Source organism: Rhinichthys klamathensis, unplaced genomic scaffold (genome assembly GCF_029890125.1).
Source record: "Rhinichthys klamathensis goyatoka isolate OS25496 unplaced genomic scaffold, OSU_Roscu_1.1 h1tg000177l_1, whole genome shotgun sequence".
Taxonomy (NCBI): Eukaryota; Metazoa; Chordata; class Actinopteri; order Cypriniformes; family Leuciscidae; genus Rhinichthys; species Rhinichthys klamathensis.
In genome coordinates this window covers 941,324-955,338 of record NW_026606706.1, presented here as the reverse complement: position 1 = coordinate 955,338, position 14,015 = coordinate 941,324, and the positions used below count along the sequence as shown (strand labels likewise).

General features: G+C 38.0%; 3 protein-coding genes and 1 pseudogene across 3 annotated transcripts in view; all 4 read left to right on the top strand.

Annotated features, from left to right (window-relative positions):
- Positions 1-14,015, top strand: part of commd6 (COMM domain containing 6) — an 82,156-nt gene that overhangs the window by 9,619 nt on the left and 58,522 nt on the right. The window lies entirely within an intron of this gene.
- Positions 1,818-1,939, top strand: LOC130094458 (U2 spliceosomal RNA; annotated as a pseudogene).
- Positions 3,643-5,469, top strand: gja5a (gap junction protein, alpha 5a). Its single transcript, XM_056260665.1, has one exon. The coding sequence runs from the start codon at positions 3,703-3,705 to the stop codon at positions 4,903-4,905; it is 1,203 nt and encodes a 400-aa protein (XP_056116640.1). The 5' UTR covers positions 3,643-3,702; the 3' UTR covers positions 4,906-5,469.
- On the top strand, positions 7,344-13,990 carry acp6 (acid phosphatase 6, lysophosphatidic). The gene is made up of 11 exons (XM_056260664.1): positions 7,344-7,440; positions 8,161-8,329; positions 8,686-8,814; positions 9,707-9,837; positions 10,293-10,372; positions 10,487-10,574; positions 11,487-11,619; positions 11,709-11,809; positions 11,919-12,011; positions 12,290-12,455; positions 13,299-13,990. The coding sequence occupies exons 2-11, from the start codon at positions 8,168-8,170 to the stop codon at positions 13,431-13,433; spliced, it is 1,218 nt and encodes a 405-aa protein (XP_056116639.1). The 5' UTR covers positions 7,344-7,440; positions 8,161-8,167; the 3' UTR covers positions 13,434-13,990.

The following is a 14,015-nucleotide window of genomic DNA, read 5'->3' as shown; positions in this document are numbered from 1 at the left end:
TGCTGCTTTAAATGCTCAAGCTCTTTAAAGCAGGATGAAATCTGATTGGCTGTCAACGTTTTTATCATTCATTATCTGTGAAAAATCTGTTCTGAAAGTGATTCCAACGATATTGTTTATCTGTGCCGTTATCGTTATAGTTCTGGTGTGGACTCTGCTATTCTTTTATATTTAGAACAATTTTGAGAAAATCTTTATCGTCATAGTTATCGTCCTTGGTGTGAACAGGCCTTATAACTTAATAATATAAAAAATACAGAAAAAAGTCTTAAAGGGGACATATCATGAAAATCAGACTTTTTCCGTGTTTAATTGGGTCGCCGGTTCATCTACTAACCCAGAAAACGTGAAAAGTGACAACCCAGTAACTTTGTTTTGGTAAGCCTTTCTCTGCAAGCATGTCAAAAAATAGGCCGATCAAATTTCGCTCCCCTTCTGACGTAGGAAGGGGAACTTATTATAATATTACCGCCCCTTAATCTACACGTTTCCACCCATGAAAGCCACCATTTGGTTTTCGCAAGCAACAACAGTGTAACCAGTTTTAACCCAATGGCAACCCACTCTGTTGTTGGCTGCACAGAAGAGAACAGAACACTATTCAGAGTCCCAGCCTCAGAGGAGACAAGAGAGCAGTGGATTAATTTTATTTTCAACGGAAGTCGCCCAGAAACAGATGATTCAATGTAACTCCACAACATAAATGTATCCATTCAGGTGCAGTCTAAAAGTTGCAACCTCTTCCTGAGTCTCTCTGTAAGGCTGCACTCCGCTACTGGTGGTTATTTCTGAAATTTTGGATGAGTGAGATTATTCGCGTGTTTTGTTATATGTATCCGAAGCTCGTGTAAAGGATCGGCCGTCTTCTGAACATAGGCGGGGAGCAACAGCTCATTTTCTTAAGTGACACACACAAAAACTGAGCGTTTTCGCCCACAAAGGGGCAAATTTGACAAGCTATAATAAATGATCTGGGTGGTATTTTGAGCTGAAATTTCACAGATATATTCTGGAGACACCATAGATTTATATTACATCTTATGAAAAGGGGCATAATATGTCACCTTTAAAAAGTACTAAACAGAAAAAAAAAGTCTGGTTTCTCAGCTGGTCGCATTTGTCTGGATATCTTGTTGTTATTTTGTTTAAATGACATTAGTATTTGTCATACTACACATAGAGGAACAGTGACCCTTGTCATCTCGTTTGATTTGTCTCTGTGATGAGAAGTTCAGTTAGTCCCTGCAGTGTCCTGAAAGACACATCACTCACACAGGGACAAAACAGAAGCACAAAGGCTGGCATACCTGATGTAGTTGGGAGACAGCTGCAGAGTGGTTAAATGATCACCCATCTAGGCCTGTACAGGGTCATTCAGAGGGGCAGTTCTCAGGGCCCTTGGCATCACATTGCCCTGCTCTACCCTGCCAAGACCACTGTTCCCATCCCACCCAAAAAATGGGACAGGCCAGACTAAAATTAGAACTGTCACCCCTGTGTTTAAGTTCATGGTGCTCCCCTCTCCGGCCCTACTGTAAATATACAATATAACATGACACAGATCGGGAAACCTCTAGAAAAAATGTAAGTGCATCACAAAAACAAAAAAAGACGTAAGTTTTGGGTTTAGAAATGAGTTGGGATCACTTAGAGCTGTGAGGGAATTTATGGAGAGGCATGTGAAGATCGAAACAGTATAAGATTGCAGGCAGTTTGATTTTGATCTATTTATTGCACCAAAATAGTGATATTAAAAAGTCTTTATTAATGATTGACGCATTAATCTCTCCAATCAACAACACAATGCTAAGCTGTATATCGCTCCTCGGCCTTATGGCTAAGATCAAGTGTAGTATCTGTTTATTATCGGTTTAATATCTGATACGTCCCCTATACGGGGACCATATTAAATAGATTTTTGGATCAGGGAATAACCAACAGAGCAGCGCCATCTGCAGACTAAGGAGGGCCACATTCCATCTAAAATCTACTCACATGCGTCCATCCTCCACTCCTTCTTCACTGTGGGAAATCATGGAAATGTGTCGTTCAGTCTCACTTGTTCTGAGATTCTTCGATAATCTGGATTTCATCAATATATTGACTAGTCGAAAAAGTTTTTCTCTTCATCTTGCAAACCACAACGAGGCTTGATGACGGACTACAATGATTCTAAAAGCTGATTGGCTTGTGGTTACCTCTCTCACAATGATTGGTTATATGCAGAAGGAGACACATTTATTTTGATATTGAATAACAAGTACGTACATGAACAATATCACCATGTATAAACCATTTTTAACTAACTACCTAACTAACTGACTTGCTAGAGGGAAAAAACAATATTAGCCTACACAAAACATTAAAGGAGATGCCTGTACTGGCTGTACAATATTATAATATTGTGTTTTCGAGGGCAAGACTGATTCAATATAATTAAACTTATTTTAAAATACTAAAAAGCATGTTTGGTTTTTTTTTTTTTTTTTGGGAAAGAGACAAATATCACTTCATCCCATTGTGCCTTTTTCCAAGTGGTGCTCACTGCAGAGTCAAATGACGTCCAGCGCCACCTCTCTAGACGTCTAAATGGGTGGAGGGATGGAGTTATGGGCAGGGTTAGGGTGTGGTGGGATATTCCAGCTCCACCCATTAGGCCCAAATTACATTCAGATAGGGGGAGCTGGACTTCATCATTTTAGAAGAAGTAAACGAGGTTGCGTCATATGAAAATGCATTCTGATTGGTCAGTTTAGTACTAGGCGCCTTTGTGCTGTGAGCCTCTTCTAATGTCATTGTGATTTGTACAGTGATTAAAACTAGACTGGGCTACCGCGTGAACAATAACAATAATACATTTTACAATATGGATTTGAATTATGCACATTAGTTGGCAAATTGATTTAAACAAAAGTAAACTTTATCAACTTGTTACGACCCTTCTAAATACATTTTGAAGAGATATTAGCTGTGTCCCAATTCAGAGGCTGTGTCCGAAGGCCACGAAGGTCGGACGGTCTAGGCTACAGAGGACTGTTATTGTCACCTAACCGTGACAGCTGCCGTTGATGAGTGGCAGTAACGTTTGTACTGGACTTTTTTAATAGTTATATTAAACAAAACAGGGTTCACAAACTAAAGTCTATATATGTTCACCATGGTCCATTTCTTTATAAAGAGTATAAACTATATATATAATCGCATCTTAGTAAAATATAAGACTTTAACGGTCTTTTTTTTTTTTTTTTTTTTTTTTACATTTGTATCATTAGATATTTTAGCTGGAAACCCAATACTTATACATTTAAAAGTGTAATTAGAAAATTTCTCTCTAAAAAAATCCTGAATGAATTCTGGGGAAGGCAACGCCGCGAAGGATCCATCTGTTGGTGTTGTATCCTTCATTGCACGGGAAACGATGGAAGCATTTGGAGGCCTTCGAATTGGGACAGCCTTCGTCGCGCCGATGTGACGCAATCAACCTTCGAATGCGGCCTTTGAAGGATGCAGCCTCTGAATTGGGACGCAGCTTCAGTCTCCCCTTTCATTATATTCAGCAGTAATAATCATACATTTCAAAACAGCTGAAAATGCATGTCTTTTGACAACATGTTAAAACTGATCTTGATGCCAATCTCATTTTTGGTATTTATTTGCTCTCTCTCTTTTCTCTCTCTGCCTCAGTAGTGCTGCCGTGGAGTGATGGGGGACTGGAGTCTCTTGGGTAATTTTCTAGAGGAGGTGCAGGAGCACTCCACATCAGTGGGGAAGGTCTGGTTAACTGTGCTGTTCATCTTCCGTATCCTTGTTCTGGGTACGGCCGCAGAGTCATCATGGGGCGATGAGCAGTCCGACTTCATGTGCGACACACTACAACCCGGTTGCACGAACGTCTGTTATGACCGAGCTTTCCCTATTGCCCATATCCGCTACTGGGTGCTGCAGATTGTCTTCGTATCAACACCATCCCTCATCTACATGGGCCATGCCATGCACATCGTTCGCATGGAGGAGAAGCGGAAGCAGAGGGAGATAGAGGAGAAGGGTGAGGAGGGAAGAGGAGAGAAGGAGTATTTGGAACACAAAGAGAAAGCCGAATATACAAAGACAAAGTTCCGCCTGAAGGGAGCGCTGCTGCAGACATACGTCATGAGTATTATAATACGCTTGGTCATGGAAGTGACCTTCATTGTGATCCAGTATATGATGTACGGCATCTTCCTGAATGCTCTTTATCCTTGTAACATGTCACCTTGCCCCAACCCTGTGAACTGTTACATGTCCCGTCCAACAGAGAAAAATGTCTTCATTGTGTTCATGCTGGTGGTGGCAGCTGTTTCACTGCTCCTCAGTGTGCTAGAGCTGTATTACCTCGGATATAAACAGTGCAAGCAATGTCTTAGAAAATACGCCGTCAAACATGCTAATGACGTCAAAAGCAAAAACAGCAAAGTTGTTTCTGTTGTCCAACCTGGCAAGACAAGTATTCCGATGGAACTGCCTGAGACTGCTCAGCCACGTCCCTCCACCTGCACCCCACCCCCAGATTTCAACCAGTGCCTAGCAACAAGCCAACGTCCAACATCACCCCCACATCTTCATTCTCACCATCTTCATCACATCCATCAAACCTGCCAGCCTTTCACAAACCACCTGGCCCACCAGCAGAACTCCGTCAACATGGCCACCGAGCGGCATCATCACAGCCACGATGACCTGGATCCTGCTGAGGACTTCCTGCAGATGAGCTACGGAAGCCCTGATGCTCGAGTCCCGGGTGAGATGACACCTAGCGCCCCCTCCACGCCATCCTCCCAACCAGGATTTTCCAGAGACAAGCGCCGGTTTAGCAAGACCAGTGGTACTAGTAGTAATCGGGTCAAACAAAGTGATCTGGCCGTGTAGGTTGGGTTACAGGATGTCCCAGAAGAAGGGAAGCTGGGTGAACTAGCCTTAAGATGAGAGATAGATGTGAGGGGTGTGTATGTTTATGTGCGTATAAGTATGCTTGTGTGTTGGTACTATGAGATGGAATATTTCATTCATTTGGGCTTAAATAACACTAAGAATAAGAGGATAATGGATAATGAGAGGAAGACATGCAGAGAGAGAATCTGTATCAGAGCATTTAATATGGTTTCATTGAAACTGTTGTCGTAATTGCTAAAGTGTATGTAGATTTTTATAGGGTGGGATCAAGTGATCCTGAATAAAAGCCTGTTGATATAACCGAATGAATGGATGGATGGATGAATGGAGGATGAGAGGACTACTGAAATAAATTGGTGACATTTACAAGATAGCACTGGATTGTTTTGCTCAGTGATAAGGTTCATATTTTATGATTAATGTTTTTGTGGTCTGTAATTCAAAACACTCCAATCAAACATGGTTTTTGAGCCAAAAAAGCACAAATGCACTTAAAACATATCTTAAAAACATATCTTAATAAAAAAGGAGAAAAACAACACTTTGAATTTTTTTTAAAGGTTTATACATTTTATTAACAATAACATGACTACAGAACAGAGATTATGTGAGTATGCTACATATTTACTGAAATATATGTGAAATAAATAACACTGAATTCTATGAAGTGTCTTATTTTATAGATTTTATTGCAATCAACCAGGGATGCAAATATGTATGAATTATTAACACATGAGTTATTTGTTACAGTAATGAGGCTGTACTTAGATTTAATATCACAATAACTCTCCAATGATTTTGATTAGGAGTTTGGCATTAAGGTTAATATATTTACAAGATAGCACTGGATATGTATATGTAACAGAGGCAGCTAGTGAGAGGTGAATTGGTGAGTATGACCGGAGGGGTTACATTGGTGCAGTGACCCGGATGGGAGTGAGGTTTAGGGGGTGAGTGTAACGGCGGCTAGCAAGTGAGAGCTGTGCAGGTAAAACCTCACTCCCCTGATATCAAGAGGAGCACTAGTGACTGACGTTAGGGACTGCAGTCTTTAGTGTCCTTAGTGTGCCTGCCTCCCATGCCGGAGAAGATGCTGGTTCGAGTCCTGCTCGGAGAGGGGGCGAATAGGATTGGAGGGGTTACATTGGTGCCATGACCCAGATGGGAGTGAGGTTTAGGGGGTGAGTGTAACGGAGACCAGCTAATGAGAGCACTGCAGGTAAAACCTCACTCCCCTGATGTCAAGAGTCACACTAGCGACTGACGTTAGGCATTATATATTAACCTTATTAACCTGTTAATGCCAAATCCTCAATATTGACTGCTATAGGTATGAAAGTGTCTTGGAAAATCACATCTTTAGATCAAAAAGAAAAGAGAAAGAAGGCTATAGGGCAAACAGATTATTAAAAGATTATTCATTTGAATTTAGCATATGCAATGGCATTACTAGCCCAAAGACAATCATTGTTATTCTTCAAATGGTTTTTTTTTTTAATCACTTTAGCACTTTCATAGATCAGTCTGTAGTCTATAGTCTGTAATATGTACACCTACGTGAAGTAGGCCTATTCCAAATAATCTATAGTCTCACAAAGGGTCATTCAAAATATCTGCCAGAGGGTTTCAGAATTCAAGAAAATAATTCACTGACTATTCTAACATTAGGCCTATTGTTCAGTCTCCTGATGTAGTCTTTTTTATTTTCACAAGTAGCTAGAAACAAGACTTAAATTTATGGCAGATGATTAGAGTTGGTCTAGAGAATCTTTCTTTGACAGTTAATGCTTTATTTCACTTTATTTCTCACATATGATTGCAGTCACTGTGTCTCATTTCCTCTGAACTGTTTGCACTGCAGTAGCCTACACAATAAAGTATCCTACCACTAATTACAAATGCTTGATGGAGGTTTTATTTTGGTGCACATTATAAAATTACAAACCAATCGGGTATTACAGCATCCGTAGCCTATACAGCACACTATTTGGATTTTTTTTTTTTTTGCCCTTTTAATGTAAGGCTATTTTTTATGTAGGCGTTAATCGGCTTGTTGTGGAGCAGGCAGGCTTATTCGCACCCACATAACGAAATGTCATCCCTCTGACTACGGTAGGCTATGTTATAATATGTCTGTGTGATTGTGTAATATTTTACATCCTGTATACATGCTAGTTGTGTTAAGACAGTTTCATTTCAACACTGTCCCCAAAAAGTATTTGGACACAACATAGATTTGCTGTTTGTTATGCTACGTTGTATGTTACGTCGTTCTGCATAGGAACATTACGCCAGTAAATTACTTCTGCATGGATAAGTATGGGAAATGTAGTTTTACAGCATTGTGTTTCTGCTGTTTCTCAGAATAAATAGGTAGACTGTGAAACTGCATATCCCAGAATGCACCTCACCGTTAGCCGGTGTAATGCAACGTTCAGTCTTCCTGAAACTGAAAGGAATGAGTGCAATTCAAAACCAGTGGAATTAACTTGCCGCGTCTGAAACCTTCAGGTTGGTGATATTTAAAAAGCACTTTTTCTAGTGCACCTACATGTTTTTACTTTACTTAATAGATTTAAACTAGTGCATGATATTTGACAGTTTGCAAGAGCGTATGAAACTTGGTGATATGACAGGCAGCAGCATTACTGAATGATACAGTTGCTGTTTGAATCACTTATGGAAATGTAATGCTGACACGTTTTGATATAGCCTATTTATATATATTACACAAAAACAAAATAAATATGCAACCTACAGCTGTATACAATGTAGAATAATGTATTCAACGTGATAAATTAAATGTAATGTTATTAATAAGTATAAATACGACCTGTAAAGCAGAAAACAATTGCAGTTGAGCGGATCTGTATGACACAAGTGTAGTTGACACATTCTAACCATAACCCCACATTTAAAAACATCAACAGCATTTTAGTTTAAAATGTATTTGATATTATATATCATAAGTGGTCACCTTTCTTTAAGATTTTAACCACATTTTAGGCTTCTCTAAGTTCGTTTCAAATGCTCCTGTGTTGTGACCAATGAATTTTAGAAGACAAAACATTCCATATAGTCTTTCAACTATTGAGGTTATACAACTATATGCATTATTTATTAGAAAAGAATATGTAAAGTGCTGTTCAGTTTTCTGGAGTAGCATGTATAACAACACAGGACATGTCAACTTCTCAAAAATGTCAAGTCAAGTGTTCATGTCTCTTTCAGGTGCATCATGTGGGCACGTGTGGGTCTGATGGGTTCAGTGGCCCTCGGGTCAACGTTTTGGTTTCAAAAGAATAAGGCTGAACCCTCTCCATACGAGCTTAAATTAATTCAAGTTTTATTCCGACATGGGGCGAGGACGCCGCTGAAATCTATACCAGATGTGTTGGAGGTAAGAAAGCTGATTAGTGTCACTTCAATTCCCAAAGTTGCAATGTGGCGTGATCAGTTATTTTTGGGGGGTTTAAAAAACAATAATGTTAAACATAGATGAAACTTTTGAATAATAGGAATAATAGTTTAAAGATAATAAAAATAATAATGCAAAAGAAGGTGGAACAAAAAAGAGAAGAGAATGCACAAATGTGGCATTATTCTTAATTGCTTAAATGTCTCAGAATCATTGTCAGCATCAGTCTTAACAGCATGCTTTTTCACTCAGTGACAGTGGCACTGTCATATGTCTGTAATAGTCTACATGTTGATGCCAATTATATCCAGAATGACGCATGGTTTCTGCACCCCTAGGCACAATGGGTCCCTGAGCTACTTGAAGCGCCCGCTCACACAGAAATAGACTATACGGTTACAGACCTGAAGGGGGGACCCAGACCCCCAGCTCCTGTGGAGGACAGCTACAGGGCCAAAATATTGACGGTGGGTTTGTGTTTATGCATATCTGGCACTTTCTTATACAATGGAAACTGTGTTTTGCACACAGGATTTGAAAGGGTCCAGCTTATGGTTTGCCTTCTGAATGGTAACATTAGTTTAAAAAGGGCCACAAATCTTTCTAGTTAATAGGTTTGGCTATTTTAGTGTGTTCAGAGCAGGCAAATATTAATGCTACTCCATATGTTCACATTCTAGAGCAGGGATGGCAATGTCGGCCCTGGAGTCCTAATGTCCTGCAGAGTTTAGCTCCAAGCCTAATCACACCTGAACAAGCTAATCAATGTCTTCAGGATCACTAAGGCTACAGGACATGCAGGTTAGCTTTTATCAGGGTTGGAGCTTAATTCTGCAGGACAGCAGCACTCCAGGACTGATGTTGCCCATCCCTGTTCTAGAGAATTGTGTGCATCCAGCTTTGTGGTAACAGTTTGGCGAGGGTCCTTTTTTGCTCCACCGTGACAATGCCCCTGTGCACAAAGCAAGGTCAGAAAAAGAAAAAGGTTTATTGAGTCTGGTGTAGAAGAACTTGACTGACCTGCAACAAAGCTCAGACCTGAATGGGAGCAAATTTCTGCAGGCACATTCTAACGTATAATAAAAGCTTTCTATGAAGAGTAGCAAATGAAAGACCAAATGGTTTTGAAATGAAATGCTCAGCAAACTGTTTGGATGTCCACATAGTTTTGGGCATATAGTGTCATTTTCCGAGATGTAGCGTTTTAGAGTGGATGTTTGGAATGAAGTGGATTGATGGTAAATGGCAGTGTCAGACATCATGTAAACATTAGCATACCTAAATGTTTAGATGGAAATTGTGCCAGATTGTCATATTAAAAAAAAAAAATGACACTGACTTTGGCTCCTGCTTCCATAGGGTGGAACTTATCCAGGTCAGCTGACCACGGTGGGCATGCAACAGCTGTACGATCTTGGAGTGAAGTTACGAAAGAAATACATACAGGAAGAGCCCTTTCTTACACCTTCTTTCAACCCTAAAGAAGTTTAGTGAGTGCTATTGACGATTCTTTATTGAAATATTTATATTGTTTGGCACTATTTGTGCTACTGACAAAAATGACACCTTAAATTGTATCATATTGAGGAGAAAAAAACAGTAACACTTTACAGTAAGGTTTCATTTGTTAACATTAGTTAACTACATTAATTAACAAACTTTAATTTTTAAACTTTAACTTTAATTAAATATTAAAATAAAAAATTTAATCTATTCATATTATTTAATGGCTCTGAGCTTACATGAACTAACAATGAAAAGTTGTATTTGTATTAACATTAACAAAGTAATAAATACTGTAACAAATGAATTGCTCATGGTTAGTAAAAGGATTAACTAACATTAACTAATAGACTAAAAAATGTAATAAATTATGAATATGTTTATGGCTCTGAATTGCATTAAGCTAAATGAGTAAGAGGGACTATCTGTCATTGATTTACAGCATTCGCTCTACCAACATTGTACGCACCATTGAGTCTGCTAAGTGTTTGGTGGCAGGACTGTTCCAACAGGAACAAGCAGGTAAGGTGGCAGCTCAGCTACGCTTTTTTGTGTGGTTTGCTTGAGTAATGGATGAGATGAGCTTTACATACTCCTGTGTTTGCCTTTCCGTGTTTGATTTTCTCCCACTCTAAGGTGTTGTGCCCATCCTCACTGATAAGGCAGAGAAAGAAGTCCTCTATCCCAACTATCATGGATGCAAGCTGCTCAAGCTGCATATGGGGTAAAACCTGCTTTATTTTGATAATAATAATGATGATAATAAACAAACTTCATATAACCATTCATACTGAATTATAGCTCACAATGGAAAGTTAATTGGGAAATATTATTATTAGTTGGGCAATAATTATAATGATAATAATAATAATAAAATACATTTAAATTAAAAAATGATTCAAATTCCAAGAATTTGAAGAAGTACTTATTCCTAAATGTTCCTAAATATAATTTAACCTTCTTTATTTTCTTTAATTATTTGTTTATTTATTGAGGTTTGTACTTTTATTTTGTTAAAAAATAATCTAATAATAACAATATACTTTATTATCAGAAAACATTAGACCTTTGCTTTGTTGAAATACTCTACCGTCCAGAAGTTTGGGGTTGGTAAGATTTGTTTATGTTTTTGAAAGAAGTCTTTTATGTTCACCAAGGCTGCATTTATTTGATCAAAAGTATAGTACAACAATAATATTGTGATATTACAATTTAAAGTAACTGTTTTATGTTTTAAAATGAATTCAAATTTATTCCTGCGGTGGCAAAACTGAATTTTCAGCATCATTACTCCAGTCTTCAGTGTCACATGATCCTCCAGAAATCATGCTAATATTCTGATTTGCTGCTCAGTTGAACATCAGTTGTGCTTCTTAATATTTGTGGAAACTGATTCTTTGATTAATTGAGTTCAAACGGACAGCATTTATTTGAAATAGAAGTCTTTTGTAAAATGATGTCTTTACTGTCACTTTTCATCAATCATGCTAGCTAAATAAAAATAAAAATTTCTTAAAAAAAAAAAAAAAACTTCTCCTGACCCCAAACTTTTGAATAGTAGTGTAAATGCCCAATGTTGGTTTGTGACTGGTTTAACATCATGTGTCTGTGATTGACTGTGGTGCATCAAATGTAGTCATCGTTGGGCACAATCATCCACGCTTCCTGACATTGCTGCAGACCTCCAGAGCATCCAGAGCTCCTTGGGTGTTGATCCTCATCAACATATCGACTTCATCCTCATAAGAGATGACATGGTGGCCAGAGAGGTAAAGTGCCCCCTGCTGATACATTCTACAGATGCATCTGCATTTGGCTTTGTTTCTCAAATACGGTACTGTTATATTATTGATCCTAGACCCATGGCCTGCCGCTTCCTACAGCTCTAGAGCACTGGAGGAGTATCGTAGAGCAGAGAGCTGTAGATATGATCTGTCATATCTATGAGCCCAGTAAGAGGTGAGGGGCCAATGAATCCTGCTGTAGATTCTTGAGAAGAGAATGTATGAAGAAGTTGCTTATGGTTTAAGGTCTCTGTAAATGTTTATTTGCTTTTGTTTGTCCTCAGGCAGAATTTACAGATGTGCGTGGGTCCTCTTTTCCACATACTTCTAACCAACATTGAGGACAAAATTCAAGGGACAACTTCTAATCCAGACAGGTGTCTTCATTTTGAACAGCTTATCTTTTCTTTTATCACTTGACTTCTTTTAATGTTTTCGTTAAAACACCTGCAATCCATATTTAAAAATTAAACTTGCAATGCAATGACATTAAAGCTTAAGTGTCCAAAACTTTCTCTACCTGCTATTTCCAGACAGTAAATGTCAGTTACAAAACTTGAGAGGTGCTGCCTCACAGTGGTCAAACTCAGAGATCACGTGTGTAAAAGTCCTCTTGAAAACAAGATCTTTTGCTGTTTTTTTGTTGTTGATACAGAAAGTTGTTCCTGTACTCTGTGCATGACACCACCCTGATGCCATGTCTCATGGCTTTGGGGGTTTTTGACATGAAATGGCCACCGTATGCAGCTGACATCACACTGGAGCTGTACCAGCACCGTCAGACTAACCAGCACTATGTTAAAGTATCTTACATTGGCCAGGTAAGACCATTCACACAGTAATAATCAGGAGGTAAAATGCTTTTTTAAAAGCATTTTAATAAGTTTTAAAAGCTTGAGGTTGGTATGATTTTTTGAAAGAAGTCTCTTATGTTCATCAAGGCTGTATTTATTTGATTACAAATACAGTAAAACAGTAATATTGTCAAGCATTATAACAATTTAAAGTAACTGTTTTCTGTTTTAATAACTTTAAAATATAATGTATTCCTGTGATGGCAAAGTTGAATTTTCAGCAGTCATTACTCGTCTTCAGTGTCAAATGATCCTGTTGATTTGGTGCATATTTCTTATCAATGTTGAAAACATTTTTTGTGGAAACACTTTACAATAAGGTTCATTAGTTAACTACATTAGTTAACATTAACTAAGAATGAACAATACTTTTTCAGCATTTGTTAATCTTAATTTCAACATTTACTAATACTTTATTCAAATCTTGTTAACATTAGTTAATGCACTGTGAACTAACATGAACAAACAATGAACAGCTGGATTTGTATTAACTAACGTTAACAAAGATTAACAAATACAGTAACAAATGTGTTGCTCATGGTTAGTTCATGTTAGATAATACATTAACTAATGTTTAATAAATGAACCTTATTGTAAAGTGTTACCGAAACTGTGATACATTTTAAGGATACTTTGATGAATAGGAAGAACAGCATTTATTTTGAATAGCATTGTCATTAAAACACTGTACATTTGCAATAACTTGTTGCTTGTAATTAAGCATTTCTTTGCTTTACTTGTAAATCTGGCTTGGTCTTTTTGTGTTGTCTATCCATCCACATTTGAAGCTGTTATTGATTATACCTACAGGACCAAAAAATCCCAGGCTGCAGTGATGTCTACTGCCCACTGCACGAATTTAAGGCGGCAATGGCTGTTCACACTCTACCTGATGATTCTTACCATGCTCTCTGCAACAGTGCAGATGACCATCCCAAAGTCTGAACTCTCACTAACTCTCAACTCTGGACTTTGACCCAAAAAAACAAATGTTTGGTTCTGGGCTGTAGAATCCTCTGGAGCTCGGGTCTCTTCTACATGGATTCAAGTGTTTATAATAACAAAAGAGCAGTATCAGAAGTCTTATGTTTAAATTCTGTCATGTCCGTTCTTTTAAAGGAAATGGATCATGACCGAATGTAACAAATGAGAAAATGTTTATCTTTCTGCAGTGTACAAGTTGGTAAACAAATTCATTCACAGGCTGTCGTAATATTTAGCATACATTTCACAGCAAAAATATTGATAATGTGTGTGACTATTCAAACGGGTGTTTGTGTGTAATATCTTCAGTAGGTGCCTTCATTTCAGTCATCTGAAACTGCTACAGATTTTGCTGCAACCTCACATTCTTTTAACAATGACATTTGATGTTTTAACATCAATTTAAGTGCTGTTCAAGGTGATATGCAAGTCAATAGGGTGAAACTTTTCTTACATACTCACTACTGATATGCATATTAAATTGTGATATAATAAAAAAAAACATGTTCTACATTTTATAGATTTTTGCTTTGTGCATTCACT

Bases quoted from the DNA above. Each gene is read 5' to 3' on its own strand.
- gja5a (XM_056260665.1), top strand. From the start codon at position 3,703: ATGGGGGACTGGAGTCTCTTGGGTAATTTTCTAGAGGAGGTGCAGGAG.
- acp6 (XM_056260664.1), top strand. From the start codon at position 8,168: ATGTGGGCACGTGTGGGTCTGATGGGTTCAGTGGCCCTCGGGTCAACG. The intron at 9,838-10,292 runs GTGAGTGCTATT...ATTGATTTACAG, and splicing joins TTCAACCCTAAAGAAGTTTA to CATTCGCTCTACCAACATTG. The intron at 11,620-11,708 runs GTAAAGTGCCCC...TATTGATCCTAG, and splicing joins ATGACATGGTGGCCAGAGAG to ACCCATGGCCTGCCGCTTCC.